The sequence below is a fragment of the Prenolepis imparis genome, unplaced genomic scaffold (genome assembly GCF_030444845.1).
Source record: "Prenolepis imparis isolate NDT839.2.m4 unplaced genomic scaffold, iyPreImpa1.0 SCAF_16, whole genome shotgun sequence".
NCBI lineage: Eukaryota > Metazoa > Arthropoda > Insecta > Hymenoptera > Formicidae > Prenolepis > Prenolepis imparis.
The window spans coordinates 1,770,834-1,798,353 of NW_028141174.1; the positions used below are offsets into that span (position 1 = coordinate 1,770,834).

General features: G+C 39.4%; 2 protein-coding genes and 1 pseudogene across 2 annotated transcripts; 2 read left to right on the top strand and 1 right to left on the bottom strand.

Moving 5' to 3' along the window:
• Positions 1–220: 220 nt before the first annotated feature.
• LOC145946491 (uncharacterized) lies at positions 221–1,231 on the top strand. The gene has a single exon (XM_083056102.1). It carries the CDS (start codon positions 221–223, stop codon positions 1,229–1,231), a length of 1,011 nt encoding a protein of 336 aa, XP_082912228.1.
• A 13,607-nt stretch (positions 1,232–14,838) lies between these two features.
• Positions 14,839–15,738, top strand: LOC145946498 (uncharacterized). Its single transcript, XM_083056107.1, has 3 exons — positions 14,839–14,951; positions 15,029–15,266; positions 15,346–15,738. The coding sequence occupies exons 1-3, from the start codon at positions 14,839–14,841 to the stop codon at positions 15,736–15,738; spliced, it is 744 nt and encodes a 247-aa protein (XP_082912233.1).
• Positions 15,739–19,581: 3,843 nt separating this feature from the next.
• On the bottom strand, positions 19,582–21,142 carry LOC145946492 (uncharacterized; annotated as a pseudogene).
• Between the last annotated feature and the right edge of the window lie 6,378 nt (positions 21,143–27,520).

Below are 27,520 nucleotides of genomic sequence, written 5' to 3' on the forward strand. Positions count from 1 at the left end.
AGACAGAGGAGAGAAGATCCAAGCCCGTTGTGAAGGATGTACAGAACGTGCAGATAGAGATCAGAAAGGGCATGAAAAACAGAGAAAGGGAAGAAAGAAGCGAAGAGGAGCCGCAGACAGGCTCAGGCAAGAGAAGGAGGCTCAAGCAAACAATTGGAGAGGGAAATGCTTCAGAAATGGAAGCAGAAATAGACGAGGAGGAACCAGAAACCACAGGAAAATGAGCTGCAAAATACTGCAGGCAAATTTGAATCACGCTAAGCAGGCGCAGGACCTTTTCCTGCAAAGCCTTGCCGAATGTGATTGTGGACTAGGGATTGCTGCGGAGCCATATCAGGTACCAGAAGGCAACAAAGGTTGGATGGAAAGTACCAATGGCTCCGTAGCTATCGTTTGGAGAGGAGCAAGGAACTCACCTCCAGCCCTCCGTCTGGAAGGAGGAGAGAGTTTCATCGCGGCTGAATGGGGGCCCATCGTGGTGATAGGCGTGTATATCTCCCCCAGCAGAAGTGTAGCGGAATACGAGGAAGTGCTTCAAAAGCTGGGGGAGTGTGTGCAGAGAATGCATCCTAAGCCTGTCGTCATTGCGGGGGACTTTAACGCGAAAGCCACCGCATGGGGTTCCCCGCGAGACGACGGGCGGGGAAAAGTGACCCTGGACTGGGCGGCGGGAATGGGTCTCTCCCTACTGAACAAGGGGAGAGACAGTACGTGCGTACGTCCGCCGGGGGAGTCGATAATTGACTTGTCATGGGCTACCCCCCCGGCGGCGAGGTTAGTCAGGAAGTGGAGGGTGATGACGGAGATGGAGACACTGTTGGATCATCGATATATAGAGATCGACATCTCCGTCATCCCCAAAATAGTTCAGGAACGCCGCCGAGTCCGGGAGTTAGAAAGGACACGATGGGCTCTCAAAAAGCTAGATAGCGATATCTTCATGGCCACAATACAGACGGCCATGATGATAAAAGAAGGGGAGCACACTGGCGAGGAACGGGACTTAGAAGGACAAATGGCATGGATGGCCGACACGATGAAAAAAGCGTGCGAGGCCTCCATGCCGAGAGTAAAAAACCGTCCTCGCAGGTGTGCTTATTGGTGGTCCGATGAAATAGCAGAGTTAAGGCGGGGACCACCAATCAGGCGAGGAGGAGGATCAGAAGAAGAAGAGATGGGCACGATGATAGTGACAGATGGGCTGCCTATCGAGAGGCAAGGCTTAGGCTAAGGATAGCCATTCGCGAAGCCAAGGCAAGGGCATGGGAGGAACTTCTCCGCTCCATTGATAGGGATCCATGGGGACGCCCGTACAAGATGGTAATGAAGAAATTAAAGGGAGGGGCGTCCCCGCTGATGGAGACATTAGATCCTGGATTCGTCCAAAATATTATAGACACTCTGTTTCCTCAAGAGAGGGACAGATGTGATGACCCTATTCCAGCCAGGGAATTCGAGTGGGAGGACGAATTTAGGATCACGGGAGCGGAGATGCTGCGCACCGTCAGGAAAATTAAGAATGGAAAAGCACCGGGTCCTGACGGTGTGCATGGAAGGCTATGGGCCCTCGCCTATCGCGAAATGGGGGAGCCCATGCTGTCACTATACAACAAGTGCCTTGAGGAGGGAAGGTTTCCCCCCAGTTGGAAGAAGGCCACAATAGTCCTTCTTCCGAAGGAGGGCAAGTCGCCGGATACACCGTCTGCTTACCGGCCGATCTGTCTGCTGAATGAGGCGGGCAAAATCCTAGAAATTATAGTGACCCGCCTCACACAGCATCTGACCCGGGAGGGTCCCGACCTACATAACGAGCAGTATGGCTTCCGCGTCGGACGGTCCACGGTAGACGCAATACTCAGGATCCGTTCGATTGCGAAGGCCAATGCGAAGGAGGGCAGGGTATTGTTGGCGATATCGTTAGATATATCGAACGCCTTCAATACCCTGCCATGGGGTCGGGTGGGGGGCCCTTGATTATCACGGTGTCCCCTCCTACCTGACGGCAATAGTGCGGGACTACTTCCGTGAAAGAAGCATCGAATATGTGGACAGAAAGGCGGTATTGTAGAGGAGGGAGGTCACGTGTGGGATTCCACAGGGGTCTGTGTTGGGCCCCCTGATGTGGAACCTCATATGACGCGGTGATTCGGACTGCCCTCCCCCCTGGCTGCGACGTGGTTTGTTATGCGGATGACACATTGGTTGTAGCCGGGGGAAAGAACTGGGGGAAGGCCGTAGCTCGGGCGAATATCGCTACTGGGCGCATTGTTAGAGCGATCAAGGGAATGGGCTTGAGGGTGGCACCACATAAGACAGAAGCTGTCTTTATGCATAAAGGCAAGCATGGGGTGCCACCTCAGGCACGAATCGAGGTGGATGGAACTCCTGTCCTGGTGGGGCCTCGGATGAAATACCTGGGGCTCCATTTGGATGGCCGATGGACATTTAGGGAGCACTTCCGTCAATTGGCCCCTAGGGTGGAAAGGGCAGCAATGGCACTTAGCCGTTTGCTGCCTAATCTAGGCGGGCCTGACGGAAGGGCTCGTAAGTTGTACGTCGGCACCGTGCACTCAATACTGATGTACGGGACCCCTGTATGGGTTAAGGAAGCCAACGCCATTCGTGATATCAAAAACTGTATACATCAAATACAGAAGCGAGTGGCGTTGAGAGTATGCTACCGTACAGTCAGTTGGACGGCAGCTTTAATACTGGCTGGGATACCCCCCTTTGAGATATTGGCGATCATGTACGCCGATGTTTATAGGCGTGCACGGGAGCTAAAACAAAGGGGGGTGATTGTAACCGACGGATGCCGGCGTGCAATAAGAGTCCAGGCGAGACGGTCCGCAGTAACAAGGTGGTCGGAGGCATTGGAAAACCCAGTGCTTCCGGGAAGGCGGACCGTCGAGGCCATCCAGCCCTGTCTGGCAGAGTGGCTAAACAGGGCCGGGGGAGGAGTTTCATACAGGATGACTCAGGTGCTCACCGGACATGGGTGCTTCGGTGAGTACCTGAGTCGAATAGGGAGGGAGAAATCAGCTCGATGCGCCCAGTGCGATACGGGAAGGGATACCACGTAGCACACTCTTGAAGGGTGTGCTGCGTGGCACGAGGAAAAGGGAGAGTTAATTAGGATAATTGGCAGCAACTTGGAGTTGAGGGAAGTGGTAAAAGAGATGCTCACCAGCGAGGAGAAGTGGGAGGCCTTCTCCTCCTTCTGTGAAACGGTGATGTCACGGAAGGAGGAGGAGGAAAGAGAGCGAGAAAAGGCGGGCAGGAATACCCGCCACACCGAGACGGACGAGGACGGACAGAGTAGCGAAGAGGAGGACATTAAAAATTTTTAAATAAGAATAAATAAGTTAATTGTTATTAACAAGCAGGTAAGCATTGTCAATATAAATATATTTATATTAGTGTTTCCTTTTTTTTGTGACGCAGTGGAAACACTCATGGGTACCACACACCCTCCGGGTAGAGGGTACGAGTTATGTGGGACTCCTTGTTCCCCTTGGCCGAATCACTCGTCACAAAAAAAAAAAAAGGAAACACTAATATAAATATATTTATATTGACAATGCTTACCTGCTTGTTAATAACAATTAACTTATTTATTCTTATTTAAAAATTTTTAATGTTTAAATTTTTAGATACAAATGGTAAATACATGTGGAGTATGCGAAATTATTGTTGATGAAAATGAAATTCGTCAACATTCTTGTCTGGAGAATTATAATCGTGTGCATATCGATAACAATCGCTATTTTTATCCAGTGTGTGGTAAGACAAGTAAAGATTTTATTACATATTGTGAAGTAATAATTTTTAATGGATACGTTATCTATACATAGACAATGGGACTATCATAAGGCGCAGTGATATAGGCAATAACACAGAAGCCATTGTAGAAGACATCAACGTTGAAAATGAACCATCCACAAGTACACTTAGTACTCAAGAAACTGAGGATATAGAGGAATTACGTACTTATCGAAGAAGTATCTCAAAGAGAAATCATTTATAATTATAACCTTCCCATCACACAGCGTAATAGACTGGCAATCAGTGAGCAGTGGCAACAAGTATCAACAATGTTAAATGGTATGTGGCGTTAATTTTATGATTATTATCAAAAATAAAACAACAGCAATGTTTCATGCAATATACATACATTAATACTTATACATACATATACAAGGTGTTTCAGACCACCCGTACCACCCATTTAAAAACTAGAGAAGTGGTTATTTCAAAAAAGTAAAAACATTTTCTTTATAAATCGGGTGCGCTCTATCGAATGGTGATATTTTCAACTTCTGGTTCCGGCCGGAAATAGGCGATTCAGACCGGAAGTGCATTTTTTAAAATGGAACATGGTATTTTTTATTGCAGATTCGGATTCTATGCGAAAAAATATGAAACTTTTGTACGAAACATTTTTTCGAAAAATGTCATTTATGTTCCTTCAAACAACCTTCAAAATGTGTGTTGGCAAAAATAACGTTTTTGCATTATCTGCTCTCGGCATAACCCAGGATCTACGACGAGGACGTGGCAGATATCAGATCCCGTGTGTTTGTGTGTTTGTGTGTTTGTGTGTTTGTGTGTGTGTGTGTGGGTGTGTGTGCGCGCGCGCACGCACACACACCCACACACACACACACAAACACACAAACACACAAACACACGGGATCTGATATCTGCCACGTCCTCGTCGTAGATCCTGGGTTATGCCGAGAGCAGATAATGCAAAAACGTTATTTTTGCCAACACACATTTTGAAGGTTGTTTGAAGGAACATAAATGACATTTTTCGAAAAAATGTTTCGTACAAAAGTTTCATATTTTTTCGCATAGAATCCGAATCTGCAATAAACATACCATGTTCCATTTAAAAAAATGCACTTCCGGTCTGAATCGCCTATTTCCGGCCGGAACCAGAAGTTGAAAATATCACCATTCGATAGAGCGCACCCGATTTATAAAGAAAATGTTTTTACTTTTTTGAAATAACCACTTCTCTAGTTTTTAAATGGGTGGTACGGGTGGTCTGAAACACCCTGTATATATATAATATTAATAGGCCGATTGAGTGCAAAAGAAGCTCAAAAGAAATGGAAAACATTGCGAGACACATTCTGCCGCAAAATAGCCGAAGATAAGCAGCCCAGCGGAGTTGCAGGATCAATGAAAAAAAAGTGGAAGCACTTTGACAGAATGCTGTTTTTAAAGGATACTCTCATTACAAAACAGTATGTATAAAACTAAATTACTTTGTTTTTGGGATTTTTGGAATAAATCCTAGATTTATGGAATTATTTTTGGAATAAACCTAGATTTATGTAACAAATTTGATTGGACTATCATAATTTTATTAGTGCCATTTCTATTATGTAATTATATAAAACACAAAAGGAGAAAGTGAGATTAACTTTAATCAAGTTATATTCAATTTATGTTGCCTTATCAGAAAAAAATTCGCACAAAAGAAGTGTATGGGTCAGGCCCATTTATTCAGTAGAGCAGCGGTTTCGCCAAGGTGATAGCGACAATTTAATTACTATGCTGAGGGAAACTGATCATTCGTTATATTTTAATTATTTAAGAATGGATGTTAACATCTTCGAGCATCTTCTTTCAATAGTAGGCCCTGGAATTGAAAAAGAAACAAATATTAGAGAACCGATTCCTTCTTATACAAGGCTGCAAATTTGCTTAAGGTATTTAGCCAGTGGAGACAGTATGAGATCAATAGGATATGCTTTTCGAGTTTCTTCAAACACTGTTTCGCAAATAATTCATGAAACTTGTAATGAAATCTGGCTGAAATTAAAGGATTTAGTTATGCCACTACCAAGCAAGGATGCGTAGACAAAGATTGCAGAAGATTTTGAAGCAATGTGGAATTTCCCTCACTGCATTGGAGCAATAGATGGGAAACACATTGTAATAGAGGTATAATAATAATTTATTCAGACATTTTTTGTATTTAACATTCATGAAATAGACTAATTTAAAATTCAAATTACAGGCTCCTCATAGTGGCTCCTTCTATTACAATTACAAGAAAGCCCATAACTTCAATCTTACTGGCATTTCAGATCCGTACTATCGGTGTATTTTGGTAGACGTAGGAGCAGAGGGTCGCCGTAGCGATGCTGGAGTTTTTGCTAATAGCAAAATAAAATCAGGACTAGATGCAAACACTTTAAATGTGCCTCCACCTTCTGTAATTGGTCAATATGAGTTGCCATTCGTTTTGGTAGGCGATGAGGCATACCTACTATCATCATACTTGATGCGACCTTATCCAAAAAGTTCACAGCTAGATTTGAAGAAAAAAATATTAAATTATCGTCTCAGCAGGGCCAGACGAGTTATCGAAAGTGCTTTTGGCATACTTGTAGCGAGATGGCGAATTTTTCGAAGACCAATTAATACCTACATCTTGAAAGCCGAAAAGATGGTGTTGGCCACTATCTGCTTACACAATTTCATCATCACTAAGGAACTTGAAAAGCGTCCTCAAGAAAGACAATACTTACAATATAATAGATATGACAGGCAGCAAACATCGCTTGGCATTAGAAATATACGAAATCAAGTTAACCGAGATGTTATTTCGCACAATTTGTCCAGGGTTTATAGGGAAAGATTTGCCAATTATTTTGTAAATGAAGGCGCTGTTCAATGGCAGTGGGAGAAAGCTGCGAATAATGAATTTTAAATGAAATCTGTAAGAAATGTACAAGTGGATGTATATTTTAATTAACTACTTAAATAATTTTGTAAGTAAACATGAAATCTTTTTATTCTATTCTACACAGTTTTGTATCTTATAATTTTTTTATCATAAAGAAGAAATGTTTACATCGAAATATAAGTTTTTTTATAAATATAAATTATAAAAGCCCCGCCTCTTCTTCTACTTTTAATGCATCCATCAAAATTTTATTTTCAAATTGCCTTCTATTTTTATATGGCAATTTTCTTAAAATATCGCCCAGTTGAAGCAAAAATCCTTCAACACCGTCAGGAGTTTTGCTACTTTCTGATAATAGTTTTAATAAGTCCTTCTTGAATTCAGCATCAGATGACTGCTTCCTTGGACCTAAAACAATATAATAAGCTGATTAGCATCAATATTATTAAATTGCTTATCTTAATTTGTGAAATTACGTACTCTGACTTTGAGATTGTGTTTCAAGATCGATAAAATCTTGTGCAGTTTGGACTAGAGAAAAATAAAAAAAAATTCACACAGGATATTATTTAGCATCAAGATCCGCTTTGATCGTACATGGTCTACGGTCAAAGTGGATCTTGGTATTTAATAATATTCCGTAGATGTCCTTCTTTACTTATTGTGTTTGAACAATATAATATATATTTCGTCAATTTCGTTTAATAACAAATAATTCACTATATACATTATATGTATAATATTCAGGGCTGGACAGAATACATTATTAAAGTATTTGAAATACAAAATATATTAAATAATCTTTCTGAAATACAAATTACAAATATTTCAAATAATGTATTTCAAATACAAGTATTTAAAATATGACTAGCCCTGTATATTATTACATATTTATATTACATACAGCATAATAATCGAAGTAATCAATAATAAAAATAATTCAGATTTAATTTAAAAAATGTAGATAATCCTAATTTAGATATAAGTTACTTCTCAATGCCAAAGTAAAACTTATCTACTTACGTTTAGTGTGCTCTGAGAAGCTGGTAAAATCGGACATACTTGAGTTTATTCCCGATATATTCTCTTCCCTATTCTCTTCATTCTCCACTAAACGTTTGTCGAAGTTGAAATTACTGCAACTTGCTTCGTTGGGATCAAAAGCATGTGACGTGTCCTCTGAAACGTTACTTTTAGAACTGCAAAATATATGTATATTTAAAAATAATTATCTATATTTTATATGTATTGTAAACTGTTGGTAGTGAAATTGTAGAATTGTTGACTTACGGCCTGGAAATCATCAAGTCATTTAAGAATTCCATTTGGTCATAGTACCGAAAGCCATCTTTCTTTTTCTCGGTTACTGGTGCTTCTGAACCACTGGGTATATACTCGGTCACTTTATTCCTGGCTTTCTTGTAAGAGTCACGAAGATTTCTCCAGCGCTTATTACCTCCACTTCAAACTTATCTAAAACTTTATAAATAAATACATATTTCACATAAAACATTTTTCCTACAAAAAAGTATACCTATATTTTAAATATTAAAATAAATATTACTGTCTATTTCCTTTTTAACTTCAAGCTATGCTTCTTTGACAGATAATGGACTTCTCTTTTTCACTGGGATGGTGTGATTCCACAGATAAGGTCTTTTCATAACAGCATTTATTAGCAATTCATCATACTCAGTCCAGGCTTTATCCTCTTTATTTCTGGTTTTCTTCTTTCCAACAGATGAGCAAGATTGTTCATCATTCTCACTAACGTCATCGTTAGCCACCTCCTTTGACTCTTGAACCGTATCTGCTGGACCTGTAATAATTAACTTACTTTTATGACAAACTGTTAGTAACTACAGATTATGTCTAATGAAAAAATTAAGTGACACACACGCATATTTAAATAAACCAAGAATAAACTAACCTCTAAATAAACAGTTAAATTTGTCGACGAAAATGTCTTCTTTTATAACATCAATATTTGCGAAGCATGAATGATTCAAATAATTATAGTTCTTTTTTGGTAGCATGTAGCTACAATACGTGCATTTGTAATACTTGAACAAAAAACACAAACAACATTACTATATAGGTCTATAGATATAAAAATAATTTTTAAATAATATTTAATGTTTTTTATATATACTTACATTAGAATCTGCTTCATTCATCACAATATCACGCGACTCCATCATATCCATCTTTTATATGTTCCCAAGTAGCAGAGCTGATTTTATAAACGTTTTTTAAACGTTTATGAAACGTATCTAACGTTTTATAAACGTTTAAAAAATGTTTATAAAATTAATTGTGTTACTTAGGTTACTCTATGCCGTTTACTTTAACCTCAAATACGACTAGGACACAACAGGACGCAATGATACTCTCTATTCCGCAGGATGCGGATTGCGGAATAACGCTGATTGGTTGCTTCAATGACGCACTCTCTATTCCGTAGTCCTATTACGCACCGTATGATTTCGGATCCTTCGTCCAATCGCTTCATTCTCTCCTTCGCTTCGCTCGCGTCGGTTCTCTATCTCGCTCGCTTCGCTAGATGTTATCCTATAGCTTTTCGATAGCTTTACAATGTTTCTAAGTCTATTGCTGCTATTCGTATATCTTTCCGCGTTATTTCTCGTATCTATTTTCTTATTCGCGCGTGTTCTGTCGTATCGCGCCGCGTTCTTTGCGTTTCACTCGATCTTGTTTCCACAAAATAAATATTTATTATTTATTATATTCAATCGTGTAGTCGGGTGTCTTTTTCGCAGTTTCGCGTATTCCAACACGTATCTATTCTTAGATAATTTTACTTCTCGCGAATGTCGTGTTTCGACCGGATGCCGCATCACCGGATGTCCTTCGATGATTGGTTTACCTTTCTCGAGATCAGCTGGCCGCTCCGCGATCGCTAAATCTATTAATTTCGCTTGATTACTCGCGCGCGTATTTCTCTCGCGATTTCCGCGTTTCTCGATCGCGTTCGGTATCTCCGGTTTCGTGTAATCTCCGTGTTCGCGTTCATTTTGATTTAACCCGCCTGTGTTACGTCGAGTCCTCGCGTGTGACACTCCCGTGCTTCGTCGCGTTTCGTCGCACGAAATCAAATCCAAATAAAACTGGCAATGCCAAACAAAAATAGCTAACAGTATGACCCGCGTAGCGATTGAATAAACGCATGCTTATATTAAACTTACTCTAGTTGTTTTTTCGTTTTTATATTTTATTTGATTTTTTGTGTTTTTATTACGCGTCTCGGTTTCTTTTTCTCTCCTGCGCGTATTCCAATGTGTGAGAGTTAGTATCGCCCGCGTCGCGTGCGTTCGCCTAACAGCTGTAACCTTGCACTAAATCGTGCGTCGCGTATCTCGGCTTTTTCGCTTACAATAAACTGTTCGCCCTTAGTTAAGCGAAAAACAATATATAACTTTTTGGGTTTGTCCACAATTAACTTGGTTATTATATCAAATGCTCATAACACACAAAATCAAATAAGATTAAATTAAACAGTCTTTAATTATCTAAATTGCAACCAACACATAAATTCAAACAATACCTTTATGAAATTAGATATTGCGAACTGAAAATCCTCAAAATAAATAACTCAATATATATGTTCTTTAACATGAATGAAATAAAAGTAAATTAACTCAAGCGCTTCTGGACGCTTGTCTGTCATTGAACATAAGTATTCAAATAATTCTTACTAACTATGATTATTTAATATATTGTCCTATCCTATTTTATACTTTTATCTTTTTTGCTTTTTGGATTTTATTTATTTTTATTTCTGCTTTTTATTTTTTATGAATATATATATTTAACTTAATTCTACTTATACTAATTCCTCTATTTTTATTTTCAGGATTCATCCGCTACCTTGTCGTCCCGTGGACTGATCAGGCTGCTCTCTGGGACGATCGTCTGGACGTCGCTGCTCGTCGGAACCCGTGACCGTCGTACTGTCGTCCGGAACGGATGACTCTGCGGTCGGTCGCAAGGTTAGGTTGTGACCGGACAGATAGTCGTAAGTGTACTCACGCTACGCTCCCTAAATCAGCAGGCCGGGATGATTTCGCCTTTTGCTGCGGTCGCCAGGTATTTTATCCGCCAAATACCAAGGTTGTGGATGTTGTTTGTGACAACCAACACGCGCTGCTGTCCGTCTCTCAAGCGGTTCACCTCTCGCTTCTTCAGCCGCCACTAATCCTTTTTTCTTTAGGTTTCAGGTCGCCGTGGGATGCAGCCACACCGTTCGTCTACAGGATCGTGTCGTGGGACTTCGAGGGATCACGGATCGCACGTAAGGTAATTAACTGAAGGGTTCGTAATTGTTTTAACGAATCACAGAATTTATTCAGTTGTCACTGTTACAATTTATTGTTGAATCGCGTTGCCGGTTACTTCGCGTTCATACAATATCAACGGTTACGTGTTACGACAGATATTCGCGATGTCACGTCGCGTACCTTAATCGCGTTACATAAATTCGTGGAATCGCGTTATTTATTAAATCGCGTTCGCACCGTGTCGCATTGGCGTGTTTCAACAAATTCGCCTTTGTCTTTCGCCGCACTACGCGTTCAGTCACGACCGTTGTGTAACTTGAGCTTATTCGTCGTCGCGATTATTTGTTCTCTCCCGATCCGACGTGAATTCGCTTGGAGACTCGCTCGAAATATCTTTCGAGTCCTGGGAGCGTCGCCTTTTATAGTGGCTCTCCCCTCCACTTGAGTACGGGCCAATCGCGTGTTCGCGCCCCGCTACATTGGTGTTAGCCAATCGCGTGTGTCTCCCCACTCCGTATCCATCGTCCAATCTCGTCATTCTCTCGCTCGCTTCGCTCGCGTCGGTTTTCGGTCTTGTCTGACTCTCTATATGCTTTACTACTGGTGTTATATGTCTTTTTGATTTTCGCTTCGCGTACATTTCTATTCTCGCTCTTTCTTGCATACTCGCTTCGCGTCGTTATCTTTCGCTTTGAATAATCCAATAATTTAAAACTTGTTTTATTAACATAACGTTTATTGAATAGAATTTTGACTTTGTATTAAAATAATATATTTCGTGTCTTTCGCGTGTCAAAATCAAATAGAATATAACTTCAAATAACTCAACTTGCTTGAATAGATAAATTAATAGTTTCCGCGTCTTTCGCGTGTCAAAATAAAATAAAACCTTCTTATTACTCGTTAAGTTAAGTTAAAATATTCCTCGTCGCGTGCCGCGCTCGCGCTCTATAATTAATTATCCTATTATATACAATATATACATTCTTATCTATAGTTATTTTAACTTAATTTTATTTTTCTATATTTGATCGCTGCGCTGCATCTCTCTGACCTTTATATGTGCATTCCAATGCTTGTTAATTTAATCTATTTATTTTTTTTAAGTTTGGAATAACCAGTCAACCTACTAATTGTTTAGACTTTATATATTTGGATGTCGTTACATGCATACATCCTTTTACACTTGTTTGAATGTGAATCAAAGTCTCTGGTCGTTAAAATAAATGTTTTCTCAAAACTAGAATTGAAATCAACTAAAATCTTTAACATAATTATAATAATCTTTTCCAAACGTTATAATTTTGGTGTCAGCGTGTTTCTCGAGATGCGCTATGCGTATTTCTATATTAACCTTACCGCTAATAATAATAGATCTTATCTCTGCTATTAACTCTATATTTTTGGTTTATCTTGATTATATTATATTTTTTTGTTTTCTTTTTGTTTATTGTGTTTAAACTAATGTAATTCAAATATGTAATTATAAATCTAAGTATGTTTTAACAATATGAAAATTAATATATGTGTTAATTTATTTACAGGTATGCTCGCTAACTTGCCGTGCCTTGGTCTGCTCCCGCTGACTTCCAGGCTCGTCCTCCGGTTGCTGCTAGTCGTCCGAACCAGCGACCAGCGTGGTATTGTCCGGGTTGGCCGATTCTACGGTCGGTCGCAATGTTAGGTTTGGTTCTAACCGGACTTTATGTTGGCGAGATATACAATTATGTTTTGGTAGGTTTCTCTTACCTTGTTAACACGGTCGCCAGATTGTTTGACCTTCAACAGTCAAGGATAACTGCTAATCCTTCGGACTCACAGTGATTTTTTTGTTTTCAGAAGCCGCTTCCTTCGCAGACGCTTCCGAATGACGCCGCACCTCTCTCGATGACGACGGTGAATGGTACGACCAGATGTCTGCCGCCCGTTACGCAATTTCCTAACCGCGCAGTTAAGTATTCCCGATCCTAATTTCCCTCTTCCATATTCCGCTTATTAATTCCCTTTTTCTTTGTTTCAGGGATCACCGCTGGACTTCCGAGCACGAAACAGGATTCGCTGGTCAGCACGGATATCAACGACGACGCAGATGGGTACCAGGATGACTGAGGACTTCGTGGGATTTCACCAGGTATTTCTCCCGGTAAGTATTCGACACAATTTTATCAAAATAAATATTATATTTATTATAAAACTGTTTCTTTTTCCCAACAGGGCTTCACAGATTATCTTCACACGCGCTATTACCCATTTACAATGTGCGTCGCTACGCACTTGATAATCACGGCGTTTACAATTGCTACCGTCACGTACAGACCGATCGATGCGTATCCTTGTTACGACGCGACTCACAATTTTCGGTTCGCAATCCGATATATCTTTTGATACCGGTTGTAGCACGCGAACGACTTATGTTCGTATCTCGATTTATTCTCGCACGTGCTCCGTACATCGAGACTGCCGGTGAACAAAAAGCCTCGAGCTCCCTCGCGCTCGCCCACTTATAAGCGCTCCCCACTCTGGGGCCATCCCCACCACTTCTCATTCGGCGGCTCAACTGTAGCGCCGCCCCTCGCCGCTTGGTTACAAGAGTGAAGTGTGTTATTGTTAGAGAAATAAATGTTAATTTCGTCCTACGCTCGTTCGGACATTAAAAACAAAATAAAATATATAACGGGAAATCGCTACTTCCGGTCTTGCGCTCGTTATAACTAAAAAATGACTTCTGTCGCAAGAGCAAAATGTTACAAAATTAAATGATATCGCACGTTGCGACTCCTACGTCTTCCCGGACGTTACAAATAAAACTAGATCTCGCTTTACGCGTTTCTCTTGCCGTCTTAACCGACGCTATACAAAAAAAACTGATACTTGTCAAGAATAACGTGTTATTAAATAAAAAAATTAACAATCGCGAGACCTACGTCTTTCGACAAAATACCCTCCGATATTGTGCCTCGGATCGATACGCGCTCATTAGGAGGCTTGGAACTTACAAGTATAGCGAAGTGCAGTTATTGCACGTATAACCGCTCTTGGACTTGTGCACTTTGTTGCACTTTCGCGCTTTTTCCGCGGTTTTAATATAAACTTATATATTTTTCTTAACCTATTATAACATATTTACAGTTAGCGCTGCTCCGCGCTGCTCGTTGATGCCATTGGTGATTGGCATCCTGTCAGCTCCTCCAGGACCAATACGATACGCTCGATTCCGTCAGGATCTGTGCGTCGCTCCTTCCTTGCTGTCAGTTTTCTCGGGTCGCCTCCGTCCTCGCTCGTCCTCGATGGAATCAAGCACCTAGGGGTTGGCGGGCGCTCCGGTGTGAGAGTGACTGAAACCTCCGGTTTCAAGGTTAGGTTGTGACCGGACTTTCTAATTTCGGCTTAATAATAATTTATTCTTTTATTATTTTCAGATCCTTTAAGGTACGTGTTCATGGTGTCGCTCGTCGCTCATATTCAGCGACAAACAAGTCGTGATTTCATATGTCGCTGACTTCGACTGTCGCTCGTGTAAATGGGCTAGCGATAAATTTTTGACGATTATTTGATTGTGTCGTGTAAAATAAATACTCCAAAATGTCATATGAAGAAAGATATCACGAGTGGGCCTGTCAACTTGTCGCGATTGTGCACAACAAAAATGAGGAGGCACAACGACGAACTAAACTAATAGCAGCTGTATGCATAAATGAACGTATAAATTAAAAAAAAATATATAAAAAAAAGAGATTTTGGATTGATCCATTATTTGAAAAAGGACATGAACATGAATTTTATTATGCATCTGTATCGAGACTAACACCAGAGAAGTTCCTGAATTATTATCGTATGACAGCTACACAATTTGAAGAATTGTTACATTCAGTAGCACCTGCAATCACTAAACAAACAGTGATTAGAGAATCATTACTTCCTGCAGAGCGACTGTCCATAACATTGAGGTTTGTTTGTCTTTATTTATAATTGCATTACATAAATTCAAAAAATAATAATATTTGATCTAATTATATGTATTTAGATATTTAACAACTGGTGATTCGATGCATTCGATGTCGTTTCATTATCTCGCTGGAGTATCAACAATAAGCCACGTTATAGGTGAAACATGCGATGCTATATGGAACTCTATCCGCCAGGAAGTGATGCCATCATCAAAAACTGCAGAAGAATGGCTATATTTTGCTAAAGAATTTCAAGAGAGATGGGATTTCAATCATTATATAGGAGTAATTGATGGCAAACGTGTTATTATTGAGGTAATGTTATCTATGATCAATGCTACATTTATCATTGAAGATTACAAGTTTGATGTCTAAATGATTATTCTTTTTGCAGTGTCCACCTAACGCAGGATCATCTTACTATAACTATAAGAATAATCATAGTATTGTGCTTCTTGGAATCTGTGACGCACAATATATGTTCACGTTCGTTGATATAGGAGTCTATGGTCGTCGCAGTGACGGTGGTATTTTCAAAGATTCAAAGATGGGTTTAAAATTCAATGCAAAGGAAATGAATATACCTGCATCAGAACCTCTTAGCCCAGGTGGACCGTCTTTGCCATATGTTCTGGTGGGCGATGAAGCCTTTCAATTGACGGATTATTTGATGCGGCCTTATCCAGGAAAAGACGGTTTAAATGACGAGCGAAATATTTACAATTATCGATTGAGTCGAGCCAGGAGAACAATCGAAAATACGTTTGGTATCCTAGTCAGCCAATAGAGAATTTTGAAGCGACCGATCAATTGTAGTATTGAAAAAACAATTTCAATTATTAAATCTATTGTGTGCCTTCATAATTGGATTCGTCGGAGGGATATTGGAGAAAATCAATATGTTACTCCAACATTAATTGATCAGGAAGATGATGACGGCTTTGTTCCAGGCTCTTGGAGAGGTTGCATAGATAATAGTGCATTCGTAGACATAACTCAGTGTGGTTCCAATAATAATTCTCGTGGAGCAATGCAGATTCGTGAAGAATTTTGTAAATATTTTAATAGTGAAGGTGCTATACCATGGCAATTCCAACATTGTTAGTTATTAAAATCGTAAAGATAATAATAATATTATATATATGTATTGTTACGTCCGTATTGCGATACGTCCCTGTATCCGTCTAAGATCATCGAGTCTTCCGTGAGATCGAGGAACATCGCGTTGTCAAGGCGTCGTTATGGATTGTTTGTCAGCAGCTGTCTTCTGCTGAGTCCGAGTTCCGCGGCTGTCACGAGCGGACATATTCGGTTCTCTCGGTCTAATATTTCCCAATTCCCATTTATTATATTTCTTCATATCGTTTCTATAATAAAGGTCTTTCCTTTATAAACGAGAGCACGTTTATTTCACGGTGTACGAGTGAACGGCGGTTGCGTGTCGCGGTCAATAGCGATCTTTCGCGGATTCGGTCCCGCGGACGTAACATTTTGGGGGCTCGTCCGGGATAGTTTGAACGACGAGCTACGAGCCGTAGTGAAAACACGAACATTGTAAAGTGAAAAGTGCCAGACAATCAGCACATCATGTCCTTGGTACATTCTCCGAGGATCACCCGATCTCAGGCTCCGCTTCGAGCAACGACCAGCGGAGAAGCTCGAGAGATTCCAGAGCAAACAGATATTCTACAAGCCGCTTTGGACGAAATTAGACAGCTGAGAGAGGAACGTCTTCAGGATCAGACTCGCTTCGAGACGATGTTGCAACAACGAGACGACGAGCTGCGCCGCATGGAGGAAAGATTCTTCGAGCGAGAGCGACAGCAAGAAAATCAAAATCGAGAAAACCAGCTAAGTCCTCTCCAAATTAGAACTAGAAATTCTGCGCGCGATAATTCTCCGCGTAATAATAATAACAATTTTGAGCTCGGGTATAAGCTCAAACCGGAGAATTTTGACGGGAGTGTTCCCTTGCGCGAATTTATTGCTCAGTTCGATCTCATAGCGCGGGCTAACGGGTGGAATTCGTTCCAAAAGACGTTGGCTCTCGCGGCTTGTTTGAGAGGAAAAGCGCGGACCGTTTTAGATGGAATTTCTGAAATCGAAAATTTAGAGTTCGCGGATCTAAAATCGAAATTAGAGTTACGATTTGGTGAAGGGCATTTAGCCCAGACTTATTATACACAATTTACTAATCGTAGACAAAAGAGTTCGGAAGATTTAGTTTCTCTCGGTGCAGATCTAGAGAGATTATCGCGTTTAGCATACCCGGAATGTTCCCACGAAGTTAGGGACAAAATTGCTTGCGCACAATTCATAGCCGCGTTATCTGATGGCTTCCTAAAAAGAACTCTTCAATTAGAAAGTATTTCCTCGTTAAAATCTGTCATAGAAAGAGCAATGGCAGTTAAAGTTATCCAAGAAAATAGTTTTACAAAAAATAAAAATTATCAAAATGAAAATTCAGAAAATTATAATAAATTCAATAAATTTAACAAATATAATAAATTTAATAAATTTGATAAATTCAATAAATTCAACAAATTTGAAAATAAACAAAAAAACGAGGAAACAGAAGAGAAAGAATTTGGTAAAAAGAAATTTGAGAATAAAAATAAGAATTTTTACAAAAACGGTCCGAAAGCTAAAAAAGAATGCTGGCAATGCGGCGCTGAGGGTCACTTCCGTTCCGAATGTCCATCGCTTTCGGAAAACAAGGACTAGTCGAACTTCGCGGGGCAGGTTTGACTCATTGCGTGATTGCCCCACATATTTCACAATGTTCTAGGATAAGTAGAATTAAAAATAATTTTTATTATAAGGGTAATTTAGATGGAAGAATCTGTCAGTTTAGAATAGATACTCCGATGTCTCCATTCTTAGTGAAAAATTTATTAAAGGACCTAAAGAATTTTTCGAAGCAAAGAATTGTTGTCTTAGATATCCTACGGGAGAATTAATTGAAGTCAAAAATAAAGTTAACGTTTTGATTGAATTAGGAAAACATGAAGTAGAGATTCCTATTATTGTTGCTAATATTTCTGACGATTGCATTTTAGGAATAGATTTTCTTAAAAAAATAAACTTAGACAAGATTTTTGAATCTCAATTTGGTAATCTCAAAAAAGATAATAGAGAATCTACAATCTCTTCATTCTAAGATTCGGTATGACCGAAAAGTTAGAAAAATTAATTTCAACATTGATGAAGAGGTTTGATTTTATAATCCTCATAGAGTAGGGGGTAAATCTCCTAAATTACAGAGTAATTGGGAGGGGCCCTATAAGATTGTAAAAAAAAAGCTTAGCGATGTAGTTTTTGGAATTAGGAAATCGAGTAAACATAAATGTAAAATCGTTCATTCGGATAGATTAGCTCCTTTTTATAATAGAAGATTAAATTAGAAATCGGAGCCCAAGATAGATTAGATATAACTTAATTTTTAAAAGAATAATATTTTTCGAATTTCCTGTCGTGAGTTATTTTTCAGGTTGAGTTGAGTTTCATCTTCGATTTCTGAACGACGTAGTGAAGTTTCATCTTCCACTTGACAACGACACGAAGAAATTTCATCTTACTTTTCACAACAAGGGAGAGAGAGCAAACGGAAATCTTAAGAACAAGAAGAAGACGGAAAGAATTATTCAAAGGGACGAAGACTGCCTCACTCCATGGTTATTTTGATCCGTGGTTTTTTCCCGGAGGCTTGGGCCGAGGCAGGGGCTTGAGGAGTCCTCTTAGAAGGACGTTGGGTCCACGGAATGTTACCCCTCTCTTGCCTGAAGATTATTGAAATTGGGACTTTGAAGAAGATTCCTGGAAAGTCGTTTGGACCCAAGAAGGTGTGCAGTTCGGTAACCTGGAACAAGAGTTCAGGAAGAACAAGGAGTCACATCGGGGTCTGTAAATCGACAGGATTCCTGAGAGGAATTTGGATTTGTCCTACTGGATTGATTGTCGGGACGACAATCTTGTGAAGAGGGGAGCAAGTGTTACGTCTGTATTGCGATACGTCCCTGTATCCGTCTAAGATCATCGAGTCTTCCGTGAGATCGAGGAACATCGCGTTGTCAAGGCGTCGTTATGAATTGTTTGTCAGCAGCTGTCTTCTGCTGAGTCCGAGTTCCGCGGCTGTCACGAGCGGACATATTCGGTTCTCTCGGTCTAATATTTCCCAATTCCCATTTATTATATTTCTTCATATCGTTTCTATAATAAAGGTCTTTCCTTTATAAACGAGAGCACGTTTATTTCACGGTGTACGAGTGAACGGCGGTTGCGTGTCGCGGTCAATAGCGATCTTTCGCGGATTCGGTCCCGCGGACGTAACAGTATATATATTTGTATTATGTAATTTGATTTGTTTAAAAATCTGTAATAAAATAAAAACTGAAATATTAGTGAAATTGATTTAAACTTTATTAGAAACATATATCAACTTTTTTTTAATCAGAAACATCAACTTTATCAGAAATATATATAAACATTATTATAAACTATATATTAATATATTTATATGACCGAAACAATATATAATTAAATAATAGAATTAAATAAACAAACCAAAACTAAACATTAAATAAACAAACCAAAACTGAACGTTCTCGACTGGAAAAATAGAATGATAGACTTAATCAATAAGCTCGTCTTTTTTAAGTATATCATAAGTTAAGGTCATTATTTGTTGAATAACATATAATTGATTCTTTTTATGCATCTGTCTCAACCTGCTTCCAATAACTCCTACAGTTGAATCAATTTCATCGAGTTTGGGTGCTGCCGGTATCACAAATGGAGTTGGTGGTTGACAGAGTGAATCAGCAATTCTTTCTAGTGCACTAGACTGCTGTCCCGAACTCTTCTTTCTTTTAATTGGCGCACCTGCAATTTATTGGTTATTATTAATTTATTATTAATTTATTTATTATTATTAATTAATTTTTATTTTATTATTATGTAGGTCAAGTACCTGCTTCTAACTCTGATTGATCATTGTCATCGCCAATTACATCACCATGACTTATTAGGTCGTTAATACTACTTGAAGAATCATCACCATCAATATTAGAAGCTTTTCCCCTAGAAATATAAAAATTACAAGTCAGAAACGAAACAGTTCGAAAACGTACATAATCAAAATATTTAATTCTTACCTTTTGACAAGGCACAGGTCGCGCAGAAACTCCATAGAGTCGTAATGATGCCATTTTTTTGTAGGGGGAGGTCTAGCCGATCCACTAGGGTGATTTTCGGAGTGAATTATCCGTCGGTAGGCGTCGTGTAAATTTTAAAATTTTTTTTGCTTCTTCCCCGCTAAGTTTACCTGTAAGAGAAATGTATTTTAAGTATTTCAGCCGCGAATGTTTTTAATGTTCTCTTTACCTCCTAATGCTTCAGACACTTCATCCTACAGTTTTTTTGTCAATCGTTGACATCGCTGCTCTAGTAGAATAGTAAAATCCCAGAGAGGTCTTCTTTCTTGAACGGATAAAATTAAGAGTTCCTCATTGTCGTAATTTAACGTGAACTTTATGGCTCTTCGATAATCTCTTTTATTGGTAGATCTTTCATTTACCCCCCATGATGTTTCTTTGTTTAGTGCAGAAAGTATTTTAATAGTTCCTAAAATCAATTTACATTGGCCTTTATTATTGCAACTTTCAGGATTTCAATCAATTTCTATTTACCTGGAATGTTTTCACGAACCGGCAAGACGACTTCTTTGTGGTTAACAAGGCTTCGTCAAATAATGTGATTATTCTCTACAAATAATAGTAGAAATTTTAGTAGAAATTTACTATTCTTTTCGATAATAAAACAAAAATTAAGTAAATATACATATATTATACCTGTTAATGGATAGAAATACAAATTTTCGTCAATGAACAATCGGGTGTATCCTTCCACATAACTATGAGTCGGAATAATTTCTTTATCAATGATTTCTTCACATATTCCACAAGTATGTACAAGAGCTATCTGAAAATTGCGTGAAATTATCGCAATTTTAACAATCTGCTGTACACAGTTATGAGATGTGTGATCACAGTTAACCTCAAAATTATAACAAATTAGATCATTCATTCTACTAATCGTTTATCGTTATCATTTTCGATTTTTTAATCCCAATATTTTAATCTAATAAATATATTTATTTATTTATTTATTGTACTTACATCTTGCAGTTCCATGTTCAAACTTATTTTCTTTTCAAATTTATTACGTGATAGCGACGTCGCTAAAAGTTGGGTTCAATCCAACTTTTCAGCGGCGTCGCTGGCGACAAGAAAGCGAACAAAATGGTGAAGAATTCGGTAACGTGACCACTCATCGCTGCGACAAGCGACACCATGAAATCGTACCTTTACCTTTGATATTACGGTCGCCAGTTCGTTTTACCACCCAACGAACAAGGATATCGGATGACACCGCTGCTGCGTATCAATTCCTTTGTGTAGCGGCAAGATGGCCGCCTTATGACGCAATCAGTAACGGTCCTTTGTTCAACCGTCCTTCTGCGTAGTATGGCGTCGTATGACGCAATCACCTTTCCGGATGTTTGATTCCCTTCCAGGCTTTATTTTCCACTCGTACTAATTCCCTTTTCTCTGTTTCAGGTTTCCTAGGACAACCATTCAACGAGGATGCCGCGCCACGGACTTATACAGGATTCGGTGGATTTACAGTGGGTAAGTTCACAACACTTCTGATTTTAGTAATATATAATAAATATAATTTATTTCTCACTTTACAGGAATATCCCGTATCACAGAAGTTACACAGGGACTCTTGGTCCACGCCGCGACAATAGCTTTGAGAGAATGACGCGTTTTATAATCCGTGTTGTTTAGCGGTTTCCCGACAGGCCGAGAAATTATTCCGCTCGCGAATCCTGAGACGCGTTTAGTTTCAGACTCTGCTAAACTTGCATATGCGAAGTTATTTCACATGCGTTCGCGATTCGTTTATTTGACTGTTACATCCGATCGCGCTGACATGTGCCGTGATTCGTTTGTCGGAATAACCCACCGGGCTTATCTATCGCGAAACCGAAACTTTATTCTTCAACTATTTCCGAATAAAATCTCGAAGACGTTCCGACGATGTTCGAAGACGAAGAAGAAGAAGCCTGGAGCGCTCCTGTCGCTCGCTTATATACCGCCATCCCCACATTCGGCGGCTCGACGCGTGCGCAGTGTTTCGCCGCTCGCGCATGCGCGTTTGTCAAGTACCGAGTTTTCGCATAACTAATAATAATAAGCGTGTGCCGCTGCTCTCTCGGGGTTCTAACAGACTAAATTTGCACAGTAAATAAATGTTATAACGTAAATAATTTAAATATTCAAAATAACTAACGCTCTCCACTCGTCCGGGTATATTTTCCTTCCGATTGGCTCTCGCGCGTCTCGAACGTTTTGCCTGCGCGTTCTATAATATAATAATAACTCAGGTACTTGAAATAATGCAAATTAACCGAAAAGTGCACCAAAGTGCACACAACCCAGTATAGCAAAGTGTATTCCTTTCTACACTTTCGCGTTTTTGACGTTCCTCCGCTTTCCTTGCGGCTCTCGGGCGTCGTACGCGACTCGTACAAAACAAAATTTATAATACAAAGTAAATCCGCCCACAAATGTAGACGGATGCAACTCTCGCACATAGGTTTCTAATAAAATTTGTGCACTTTCTTGCACTACGCGCCTACCTTTCATCAGCGCTCTCTCCGCGATTTACAGAGCGTCAAATAATATTAAACAACATAAATTGGTTCGATTCTCTCACGAATAACTGAAAAAATATACGACTATCGCGCAGTTGCGTGTCGTTTCTTATTACTACCCAGATAGCAAAATGTTAGCAGCATGTCGGCAGTATGACAGCAGATCTAATCATGACTTTACAGCAGATTCCTATCCACTGTGTCCGCAATTGATGATATTCTGCTAGCATAGTTAGTAAGCAAAATCTGACAGCAGATTGGCGGCAGAAACCGAGCAGATCTGCACATATAGTTTGATGGCAGATTGGCGGCAGAAACCGAACAGATCTGTCAAACGCAATCTAATAGCAGATTGGCGGCAGAAATCGAGCAGGATCTGCACAGTTCCTTGCCATTTGAATATATAAGTATAATAAAATTCAATATTTTTCGATGAATATAACAGATGCATAAGACGTGTTATCCGCTACTTATAATTTTTTTTTTCATAAATATATTTAATGTATAACATATTATATTGTATGTAGTTATATCTCACATAGCAATTAAATGTTCAATTTAATCTATTAATTAAATTAATAAAATAAATTGTAAAAATAATTAAATTTATATAATTTATAAAATTTAAGATATAATTTATATGAGAATTAAATTCTGCTTTATGCTTTAAATAGAAAGTAAATGGATAATTTTTCATGTATATCCTATTGATTCTAATAAGTTTAATATTCTCATGTTAGACTTGTCAGATATCAAAAATTAAACTGATAGAAAAATATACTTTTGATCTTTTATTAATAGCCACGACTTGCAGACTTTATATCTATTTTTAACACAAATTTGATTGCGAGAAAATACATCACATAGCGGTAGGTGAAGGAACTATTAAATAACTGCAAAATGCAGATCCTGTTGTCAATTTGCCATCAGATTGTGCGCGCGCAAATCTTGCTCGATTTCTGCCGTCAATCTGACACCAAACTGCGTTGCGCAAATCCTGCTCGGTTTCTACTACCAATCTGCTATGATAATTCTATACAAATCCTGCTTGATTTCTGCTACTGACTTGCTGCCAAATTATGTCAGCAGATTTTATAACATTTCTGCCAACGTTCTGCCATCATTATCTGATATAACAAGTTTTGTATAAAATCTGCAGTTTTTTTGCTGGCAAAAATATATAGCACACAGTTTTAATACATGCTCTTGACAGATTTGGCTATCTGGGTAGTAAAATGCAAGTTATATATGCCACAATTCTAAGTAAAAACCCTTTATTTTAAGATTCGACCAGAATACTAAATTTTTACATATCTTAGAGACTAAATAAATTAATATCTCTATTACTAGAAATAAGATACAAGATTCCCAGTGCAGTATCTTATATGAGTAGTAATGTTATGCCGGCTATGCCGGGCTAACTCAGGGGCAATGAGGGGGGGTGAGGGGCGAGGGAAACCCAGGGCGCGGGGGAATGACGTCACGCGGGGAGGGGGAATGACGTCACGCGGGAGGCGTCCGCGATGTACCGCGATGTACCGCGAGGGGGCCGCGGGGAGGGGGAAGCGTCCGCGATTTAGGTACCGGGTCCGTGAGGGGTCCGCGGGGAGGGGGGAGCGTCCGCGATTTTAGGGTCCGCGGGGAGGGGGGAGCGTCCGCGATTTAGGTGCCGGGTCCGCGTGGGGTCCGCGGGGAGGGGGGAGCGTCCGCGATTTTGGTGCCGGGTCCGCGAAGGGTCCGCTGGGAGGGGGAAGCGTCCGCGATTTAGATGCAGGGTCCGCGAGGGGTCCGCGGGGAGGGGGAGGCGTTCGCGATTTTGGAGCTGGGTCCGCGAGGGGTCCGCGGGGAGAGAGGAACCCGCGAAAGACCGCATGAAGCTTTTTGGTGAGGGGTCCGCGGGGAGAGAGGAACGCGAAGGAGAGCGCGAGGCGAACATGAGAGAGAGATGACGCAAGCGAGGCGTATATGCAAGAGCGAGAGAGATAGTGCGAGATGGCTAGGTAGCGAGATGACGCGAAGGAGAGCGCGAGGCGCACGCGAGAGAGATGACGCAAGCGAGGCGTATACGCAAGAGCGAGAGAGATAGCGGTCGCGAGATGATGCGGCGATGGAGAGCGCGAGAGTTGATGCAGCGAAGGAGAGCGCGAGAGGCGGACGCGAGAGAGGTAACGCGGCGAAGGAGAACGCAAAGAGAGAGGCGTTCGTAAGAGAGAATTTTTTTTAATTAATATTTTTTTTCTTTTTATATTTTTTTTAAATTAATATTTTTAGGATGAGGAAGGGGAGAGGACCTATTCTAAAATAAACATTTATTTAATATTTAAAATAATGTTTATTTTTAAAATGAGTATGTGTAATATTGATAATTGTGTGTGTGTGTGTATTTACAAAATGTGTGTGTGTGTGTGTAAATTTAAAAATTTAAAATATAAAAATGAAAATATAATAATACAATATATAATCAAAAAATAAAATATATAGGGGGATGTGGAGCGGTGTTGAGCGATGGTGATGGTGATGATGAGGTGATGATGGTTGAAGCAGCAAGCGGAGGCGACGGCTGGGCGGGACTCCTGTATAACACAAAAAATATTAATAATCTTTAAAATTTTTTATTTATTATAAATTTAAAGAGATACTTACTACATTTATTCCTTCTCAAAGAAGTCGCCATGCTCACAAGGAAATTGCGATATCTATTTTTTTTTATTTTTTTTTTATTTTTTTTTATATCGCAGGGGAAATCTCCAAGGAGACCCCTGGTTCCGCGGAGAACCGACGGAACTTAGGGTTATGTGGGTTTTAGGAAATTATTAGATATTTGAATATGTAGAGTAGCTGTATGACGTTTTCTCAAACCTATTTCTCGTCCATGTATCATCTGGACGATTGAATTCACCGGAGTGTGTGTCGAAAGCGCAGGAACACTGGTATCTACGCTTAAGTAACATTTGCGTAGAAATTTTCTTTCTCTTTCAAGTCGCGCGATTCGAGCTGTCCGTGATTGCAAATTTTTAATTAAAAAATTTTTCGGGTTTATTGTCAGGTCTACAAATGTCAATAGTTCTTGTGAGCATTGTCCTTCTAACAAGTCGATACATTCATCACAATCTAACTCCCAGAACAGATAACTCACTTTACCACTTTCAGTCTGACGCACTGCAAAATTTTCTCTTTCCATCAGCAATTTCTAACACATCTTTTTCCAGTGATGCAATATATTTCATCAGAGTTACCATCTTCACAGCACTTGCAGAATTCACACTTTAAGTGTTTTAATTTTTAACAGTTTAATATGTGCAAATAGGACACACTGCACGATAAAATCTGATTTAGGGAGCATCTACAGTTGCAACACGTTTTCCCTTCAATTAGAGTATATCTTACAGTTTCATGCAACCGCGCAGCACGAGCATGCAAGTATAAGTCTACTACTCTATGACACGATGCATATATTATAATGTTGCTCCCCTCTTGATTTTAATTCCACATCTCTCTTCATCTCTTCATCTCTCTGTTCTAACTGGAGTATCATCTAGCTCATCATTTTTCTACATCTCCAAAGAGTTTTGCTGATAATGCATGTGCACATCATACTATTCATATACATATAGAACAGGGGCGGGAAAGAAATAATTAAACACAGTTTAACAGTAAAATAATTTATTTGTTGCAAGCATTATAAATAATTTCATTTATAGCACAAGTTATCAATTCACAATCTATAAGTGATTCGCTATTAAACATATTACTATCACTTATCGCCTTTGCGGCATTGCTCACATCGCGGATATTATAACATTGTAAAATATTTACAAATTGCTTAAATTTTTCATTAACACTATGAGTATTCTCACACAGCCAGGAATACATATGATCAATACATTTGTCGAAATCGAATAAATGTAGTAACGTTGATGGTTTCATGTACAATGAATTATCAGATAATGTAATTGTTATAATTTTTGAAGTATACATGTTAACCGCTTCGAGTGTCAGATCACTAATCCATAGCGGAGTTTCAGTTAGCTGCTCAATGTCTACTCGTTTCCGCATTAGAGATTTCCATGTTTCAATGGGTAATATTATTTGATTGCCTCGATTATCACCGAGAGCCAATTCCACATAGGATATTATTCCGACGCTGATTCCTATTTCCAAATATTTGTATGATGTTGGGGTTAAGACGTATCTTCTTCCAAGTATACGAGCCGCACGATGAGATGAAGCGCTACAAAAATTTTATTGAAAATAATTATTTAACAACAAAAAAAAAAGTTGTTTATTGAAAAATTCATTTAACAGATAATATTGAAACTTACTCGTCACATTTCTTCTTGCACAAAACATTGCTCTCTTGTACTGGAACGTAATAATTCATGCTGGCGGAGTACATTTTAAAAGAACCTTTTCAATCGAGTGATCAATGTGATACTAAATTATTTTTAAATTTTATCCATAATATCCACTGTGATAGGGTGGGGATTATTGCTGATCCAATATTATTTTCAACCAATCAAAGCACCGATGCACAGCTGCTGCTATGACATCAGTCCCAGGTGTTCAAAATGCAACATATTCAAAATTTTCAAGCGCCGATGCGCGGCTGCTATGACATCATCCTCAAATGAAATGTTAGAATTATTGTCAAGGTCAAAATGTGCAAAATGCAACATGTTCAAAATTTTCAAGCGCCGATGCGCGGCTGCTATGACATCATCCTCAAATGAAATGTTAGAATTATTGTCAAGGTCAAAATGTGCAAAATGCAACATGTTCAAAATTTTCAAGCGCCGATGCGCGGCTGCTATGACATCATCCTCAAATGAAATGTTAGAATTATGTGTCG

Coding starts and splice junctions, on each gene's coding strand:
- LOC145946491 (XM_083056102.1), top strand. CDS start 221: ATGAGCTGCAAAATACTGCAGGCAAATTTGAATCACGCTAAGCAGGCG.
- LOC145946498 (XM_083056107.1), top strand. CDS start 14,839: ATGACAGCTACACAATTTGAAGAATTGTTACATTCAGTAGCACCTGCA. Junction 14,952..15,028: donor CGACTGTCCATAACATTGAG/GTTTGTTTGTCT, acceptor ATATGTATTTAG/ATATTTAACAACTGGTGATT. Junction 15,267..15,345: donor GCAAACGTGTTATTATTGAG/GTAATGTTATCT, acceptor TTCTTTTTGCAG/TGTCCACCTAACGCAGGATC.